The 8,128-nt window shown below is 42.9% G+C and overlaps 1 protein-coding gene across 2 annotated transcripts in view; it reads right to left on the reverse strand.

Moving 5' to 3' along the window:
* MYH15 (myosin heavy chain 15) overlaps window positions 1–553 on the reverse strand; it is a 146,719-nt gene extending 146,166 nt beyond the window's left edge. For both annotated transcript variants that reach the window (XM_043594075.1, XM_043594074.1), the window contains exon 1: window positions 349–553. In XM_043594075.1, coding sequence (XP_043450010.1) covers window positions 349–436 — 88 coding nt within the window. In that variant the 5' untranslated portion in view covers window positions 437–553. The remainder of the gene's footprint in view (window positions 1–348) is intronic.
* Between the last annotated feature and the right edge of the window lie 7,575 nt (window positions 554–8,128).

Raw genomic sequence — 8,128 nt, forward strand, 5'->3', positions numbered from 1 at the left:
TGGTCAAAGTCCCAGGCCCCTGTCTGTTTTCACCCATACTAAGGGGTTTCTGAGAAAGGCTTTATCTGGCCCACTCCCAGGAGTGTTTGTGCTATCACAAAGAGAAAGGGAGTAAGCAGGGCTTGGGCTTGATCTGCCTCCCAGCTGTCCTCCTCTTCCTTGCAGACTCATCCCTACCCAGGCCACTTGGCTCCTTGCTTACTCATTCGAAGGTCCATAGAGGTGAATGCATCCCAAGCAAATAAGTTAGGTTCCAGGATGGATGACTCTTCTCAACCAATCAAGTATCTCAGCTGCTACCCAGAAGCAGTAAAATAAAGTGAAGACAGAGGCCACCACAAGTCTTACCATCAAAGGCCATGGCCTGTAGCAAAAGCAGCTCAGCCTGGTTTCTTCTAAGGAAGGCTGCAGCCTCTCCAAGCTCCGACAGATCCATCCTTCTTCAAGTGATCCACCAAAACAGGCTTGGGCCTGAAAGAGAGCTACAAGGATTCACTCTGTAGAGAAGATAGGTGCAGGAAGAAATTGGTAGACACGGGGCACCAGGCACTAATCCAAGACACTATTCACTATAGACAGACTAAGAAGGGTTAAATCTTTTTAACTATATCCACACCTCCTCTCTCTCTGCATGTCTCAAGTGTATGACAAAGCTGGACTCAAGAACATCTCACTGTAGCGAGGCCAACTTACCTGCCAGGCACAGGAAGCACAGTGCCTATCGTCCATGATGCTTTCAGGGACCCACAAGGGTAGCTGAATAATAATTTTGTTTAAAATCAGAATGAAGGAGCACCTGGGTGGCTCAGTCAGTTAAGTGTCCGACTTCAGCTCAGGTCATGATCTCATGGTTCCTGAGTTCAGGCCCCACGTTGGGCTCTGTGCTGACAGCTCAGAGCCTGGAGCCTGCTTCAGATGTCTCCCTCTTTCTTTGCCCCTCCCCTAGTCATGCTCTCTCTCTCAAAAATAAATAAACATTAACAAATTTTTAAAAATCAGAATGAAAACATAAATATAATATTAATGATATACAATAATGAATCCATCCTGGGTTATATTAATTAGTCTTTATGCCAATGCAGTTGCAAAACCCTATTTTTAATACTTTTTGTGAAGGAAGACACCCACAAAGACAAAAGTGCCTGGGGTCCATGAAAGTCCATAATGCACCCCTGAACCACAAAGTCCTGATTGTGGCAGGTGGTAGAATGGGTCAGACCGAGAAACATCCAGTTGTGAACACTAGATGCCTTGACAGGAGCGGAGGAAGGGTTTCCAGTCTTCTAGGGGCATCCAGGAAGAGGGAGCACTGTAGCCAGATTACGGTGACAAAGGGGAGAAGTCATCCAGACTAGTGTTCAGCATTAGAGAGTACAGGAGTAACAATGTGAGTATCCCACAGAGATGAGTGTCTGGGAGCAGAGGGGACACAAAACTATATATGATAGGAAAAAATAGGATTGAGTAGGCAGAGAGGAAAAGAATAGGACCTGAGTTCCCTGGGTTGGGAAACACACATATTTTGGAACAATGTTAGGAGTGTCTGACCACGGCAAATCCCCTCAGGTGTAAGGTTCCCCTTAAGAATGTAACAGACACCACCCACTCCCCCTCAGGTTCCCCTCAGGAATTTGACAAAAGGCCTAAATATGACCATGGGCCACCCCTCATACAATGTAAATGAGCCAATAAGGAATGGACCACCCAGAGCTATCAGGCCAATAAAGGTGGGACCTGAGAGGGAACAGGGAGGAAAGGAGGGCTATCCAAAACCTTATAAAACAAGGACCCTTGCCTATAGTCTTGGGTATTCTCTTTCAAATTCCCCCTCTCTGTAAAGAAAGCTTTCCTACTATTCTTCTCTGGTCTTATACTCTAATGAACTTTTGCCTGTTGCTCATTTTGTGTCTATCTGTTTATTCTTCAAAGCAGTGAGACAACAAACCCTGGGTTTTGAGGCAAAGATTCCTGCAACACTACTGGCCAACAGACATTTGGGAAGCAGCAGGGAAGCACAGGTTGGAGGTGGGAAGCAGGTTGCATGCTGAAGGCAATGAGTGGGTGTGGGTGGATCAGTTCATCAGCTCAGGTGAGGCAAGTGCTAGTCTTGGAAGGGCTGGTGGCTTGGCAAGTTATCAGGGTTAATTTCAGTGTGTGTTCACTCTGTACCAAACACTTTACTTATTTTATCTTTAATCTTCACACTTTACATTTGATAACAAGGAGAAAAAATGAAATCTGGGCTATCATGATCCAAAATAAGAGGTCATTCCTTCTAATTGGACAAAAGAGTCTTAGGCTTTTCCTCTCCACTCAAGGTTGCACAGCAACTGTTATTTGCCCCATTTTACAGACAAGTAGGTAGAGCAGGACTTGCCACAGTTACTTAGCTCTGGTGCTGCTCTTGAGGACTGATCAGCACCATGGTTTACACCCTCCAGAAGAAACTAATCACTTTCTATTTCACACATGGGTGACAATGAACAAACCCAATAAAATAATGCATTGCTGAACTTGATCTACTCTTTTTTTGTGTGGTGGTTTGGGTGTGACCAGCAATAACACCTCTGGGATCTAAGGAATGTGATTTAAAGCTAAGACCAGTGGTCCAGGCTAGAGTCCATTTTATGTCTGCCAGAAAACAGGCATGTGACTTGTGGGAAATCACTTAACTCCCTCTAGGTTCAGTTTCCTCCCCTGCACAAGGCAAGGACTAGTCATAATCTGTGGATACATTTCTCGAGGTAGAGAGAAGAGAACTATGCAAGGGAAGCAATGAACAAAAGCCCAGAAATGGGACTGAGGGTGAAATCTCCCAGGAGAAAAAGCTGAAACTGACCTTTCCACAGGTGAGCACTCAGACTAAGGATATGTAATGATAATAATAATAAACATTTGAATAGGTAGAAGGGAGCAAGAAAAAGGAAAGCTTAGAAAGCTAGGCAGAGAAATTTAGGAATAAACACTACAGGAAACATTGCAGACAGGGTGAGAATATGAAGGAAGCAGTATTTTAGGAAAATGGCTCTGGCAGCATATTCAGGGAGGGTTGGAACAGGGAGAAGCCGTAGTCAGGGAGACAAATTGCGGCTCCATATTTGTGAGGGGATTGGACTGAATCCTCCCCACTCACTCTGTGTGGCTTCCTGATGGCTTGCACCCCATAGATAGAAGAGCTCAGGAAGTATATTGTGGCTATAGAAGATCTCCATAAATGTGTGTGTGTGTGTGTGTGTGTGTGCGTGTGTGTGTGTGTATGTGTGTGTGTGTGCATGCACTTCTGGAAAAGATACCTAAGGAACAGGCAGGAATGGAAACAGGATATGGGTGGGGGAAGGAGACAGTTACCTTTCACTTCCTACTTTTCTGGTCTATTTTAGTTTGTGGCATGTTCATGCATTTTCATAACAGATTTTTAAAAGTAGTTCTTATTATAACATCCAAGGATAAAAGATCACATCAAGACAGAGCACACAGCTGTGTAAATCTCTTTCCTAGTCTGGACCACTTTGCATATTTAAAGGTATACAAAGAACAGAAAGTGTCAAAAGCAGTACCGGATAGGAGAAAACTGCATGTGCCGAGAGCAGAGAGGCCCTGGCAACTCTTTGGAGGCAGGAAACTGAGATCAAGACATGACCCACCTGAGCAAAGGAAGGATAGACTCTTCCTTCCCTCTTGGCCTGCTGTATACATCCGTTAACCCAATCTCCAACTGTCCCCTGGGCCCATTTACTATCAAGTTGCACACATGGCTTTAGAATTTGACAGAATAACAGACTTATCACAGCCCGGTCAACCAACGTCTTAAAATAGAAAATGAAAGAGCCCAAACTCCCAAAAGAAGTAAACAAATTAACCTTGCCAGCAAAATAAACAAAAGGTGTATTTTAATCATGATAGAGAAACATAGATGAGTGTAGAACTAAAGGTGCTTTTTTCAGAAGGAAAATTTAATCTACATCTATTGAGAGGAAATTAAATTTGAGACTGGCATTTTGGTTCATTTTTGTCAAAAGATGCTGAGACCTACTATAACATTTATTTGCTAGTATGTAAGAGGCAGAGAGAGAAAAGGGATGCCGGAGAGAAGGGAAGGGATAAGGCACAAGGGTCATCTGCACATTGCTGTGAATTCTTCACATGTGGGCTTCCTTTGAACGTTCCAGAGTTTGGTTTGTCAACTCGCTTGTGGAGAGATTGGACTCTGGGAGCCACCTGGCTATGCTCATACATACGGTGACCATATTACTGATCATCCAAACCCACATATATTTTTTATACCAGGACATAGTAGTAAATAGTAATAATAATAAATATTAGAAAGTAATAATAAAATTATTAATTTAATAATTGAACTTGGGCAGCAGATATAGTCTAAGACTGTCCCAAGCAAATAAGGACATATGGACACCCCATTTATAAGAAAAACAAAGACTTGGAGTGACCATTTATAGATCAGCAATAATGGTACACCTTTTCAATAACTACCAAGTCCTGATTGCCTGTGTCCATTATTCCCAGGATTCTCAGAGAATATTACCATCAGAAAGCTTCACCCAGAGAGAGGCTTTAAATACTCATGTTTGTTTTCATTCAGTTTGCCTTACAGCTAAATAATTCCTCCCATTCTCTCCTGGTGTTTACTTTTTCAGGAACTGAGTGCTATGTAAACCACCACACTCACATTTGCATTAAATGGTACAATTTCCAGAATTAAATGTATCTCAGTTACTTAACAAGGTAAAGACAAGGAATGGGAAGACCTTAAGTGAAAGGGAGAGTTGAGATATGATTTTTCACCTTGGCCTAGTGAAAGGGCGGGCCTACACCGGCTGACTCCATCTTGTTCTGTGCCCTTCACCTTGACCACACCTCCTCCCCGTGAGTAACCCCACCGCTCACCTGCCTAACAGGACTTGGACCCTTCCCCAGCCAATCGGCTGAGGCCACAGCCATTACCTCACCAACTGCCCCTAGGCCCCAATAAAACTTTTGTCCTTTTGAAACTCGCTCTCTCTCCCCGGTATCTCACTGCTGTGTTGGTGCAGGTAGGGGATTGAGCTCGAGCTAGCTCGAATAAAGGCTCTTTTGCTTTTACATCAGACTCGGCTCCCTAGTGGTATTTGGGGATCACGAATTCTGGGCATAACACTAGAAAGAATCATGGTCAAATCGTGGTCAAATCGTGGTCAAAACTTAGCTTCTACTTGATAGGAAATAATTTAATGCCTGCCTGCCATGTGAGAAATAATACCTGCCTGGGTGACCAACCATCCTCTTTGGCCAGAAATTGAAGCATTTCCCAGGACTTGGGTCTTTTAGTGCTCAAACCAGAAGAGTCCCAGGCAACCTTGGACAAGTTGGCCACCCACTTTTAAGTCTAGAGCATTTAACTATTTTAAGAATAAAACTCTTGTTTGGGAATTAGCTATTTTATGCTAGTTGTAATTTCTGTAGTCCTCTCTCTCCCCTAGGTATTTTATAAATAGCTTTTTGAAAATGTTTATATATTCTCATTCAATCTACATTTATTACCCATCTATAATTGTCCATGCTAGGCTTGGGGGTACAATTATGGACAGAATAAACACTCTTTGTCCTCTTAGAATAATTGATTGGGACCTGGTTTCTTCTATCTTGTATTATGGCAATACTTCAGGCAAATTTGTAGAGAAAAATCTTCGCACTCCCTGGGGTGGATGATACTGGTCAGACAGCAGAAGTCAGAATGAGGGAGCCCAGGGGGATTGTGGAAGCCAGGAGAAGAGGGGAGCTTGGGCCGCCATGACCTTCAGCTCCCCACTGAGCTAAAACCTTCAATGGGTTATGTTATTCTCAACATGAGAGGCCTTGTTCTCACACTGTTCTTTCACAGGCTCTCTCTCATCATCCTCTGCTTGGGGGGTTCCCAATGGGAGGGATGAGGGTTTCCCATCTCTGATCCTTGTCATCCCCCAATGTAAAATCCTGGGAGTCATCTACAATTTCTCCAATTTCTCCTCCTCTCTCATGCAAACAATTGACCACCAATTTCTATTGATTCTATAATTATAAAATCTTATCAACTTTTATGTATGTATGTGTGTGTATGTATTTTTTGAGAGAGAGAGAGAGAGAGAGAGAGAGTGCAAGCAGGGGAGGGGCAGAGGGAGAGGAAGAAAGAGAATCTTAAGCAGGCGCTACGCCCAGTGCAGAACCCCACATAGGGCTGGATCTCACCAACGTGAGATCATGACCTGAGCCGAAATCAAGAGTCATAGGCTTAACTGACTGAGCCACCCAGGCGCCCCAAGTCTTATCCATTTTTAGCAGACAGTTTGGAGTGTCTAATGAGCCCACACCCTACTCTGTGAAGTGCCTGCTTTCATCCACAAGCATGAACCACAAGCTTCCATGTCTGTAAGGTGACACCGGTGTCCTGGCCTAGCTGATTAGACCAAGTGTGAGCATCTGATTCAATCAGGGACAATCACGGTATCTTTCCTATCTGGAATACAGATTAGATTTGGGCCCAAGGTGACACTCTCAGTCTGTGCTTTTTGCTTGAATGGAGTGATGTGAACTTGGGAGGTGAGGTTGGCACTGTGGTGTGGTCATGTGGTGCCACATGCATGCTAATCAGTGGAACTATCCATAGAGAGGGAATCACAGGAATGAAGAGAGGCAGCAATAAGGGAACAAGGGCAGGGAGAGAGATTGCTTGTGTTTCAAATAGCGTTCCTGTTAACAGTACCTCTTGAGACCTAGATTCAATTCCTGCCTTTGGTTTTCATAGGATCTTTCAATAACCTTCTAATAAATTCCCATTTCTCTCCTCCCCCAACTTTAAATTATTCTGAATTTCTGTTTTTCCCATCAGAATATCTTTAAGACATTACGTCTGATTCTTCATCCTAATACAGGTTTTTATTTCGTCTCCTAAGATCATGTGACTATTGTATGTAAATGAAAGTCAGCACAGCACTGTGCATGCTAACATTTCAACCCACGTTAACTACTTTTATTACTATTCAACAAGCATTTGTGCAGTCTTTGAATGCTGTGCTAAAGATGCAGGAGGGTAGCTTTGCTTTCCAAATCGCTTAGTGGATTTGAGATGTGAAAAACCATGCTAGAAAATAGTACCACAGGAAGTAGAGTGGGAAAATTGAAAAGTGGCAGCTTTGGCTGGGTAGTTGGAGGTGAGACAAGTATTGTTTACTTGGGGGCTACTCTGTCCTGGAAGATCACACTGACCCCCGTCCTCCACTGCTGACCACAGTGACTCTATCATTGGCAGTATTGTCCCTTTTAATCAGGGCTAGACATTTCTGAGGGGAGGAAACACAGAGACTCTCCTTTGAAATCCATACCGCCTTGGCATTTTAGTGCCTTAAGTGTAAGCAGAAACTCAATCGATGCCTATTAAGTACATTGTTGAAAGAGTTAAAATTTTCTCAGATTAGCAACCCAACAGTTTTCGAGTTGGTTTCATCATAATTGATTAGATTCACTTGAGTTCTTCATCGGGTTAGGTTATTATGCATGTTTACTTTCAAAGGCTTCCACTGCTGGGAAACCATAATGCGAGTAATAAGAAGAAATATTAATATGCTTCTAAGTAAACAAACATGAAGTCTCTCTTGACAAAGCCTCTTCCATTATTAAAATTTGAGACAAAGTGCCTGAAAATGAGAATGGATTTATCCAGATGTCAACAGAGGAAGGAAGAATTATCAAGCCCTTAAATGATTCCCAACAAGCTGGAACATGTGTCTCAAGGCAGTAAGTGAAATACATTTAGCTACAAGGCCCAGTGAACACCACAAATCTGGGGAAATGCTGCAAGATGCTCTTAATTAGGGGCACTACTGGGTAGACAAATGATGCTGATGTCTCCCTAATATTCATGCTTCTGGGATAGTGTTATGTGCTTCAACTTAGCCAGGTTTATTCAGTAGAAAATTGCTAATTGCTTAGTCTTCATGCATAAATCTACCATCCCTTAACCAGCTATAATACTTGAATTTTATTTATTTATATGCAATTTAGCTTTCTACAAAAGCAGGGGCTTTAAGCAGGTTTATCTCCTTGAAAGAGAAATGTTAAAACATTGAGTTGAATTACAAATCAAGAGTGTTGCACA

Source organism: Prionailurus bengalensis, chromosome C2 (genome assembly GCF_016509475.1).
Source record: "Prionailurus bengalensis isolate Pbe53 chromosome C2, Fcat_Pben_1.1_paternal_pri, whole genome shotgun sequence".
Classification (NCBI taxonomy): Eukaryota; Metazoa; Chordata; class Mammalia; order Carnivora; family Felidae; genus Prionailurus; species Prionailurus bengalensis.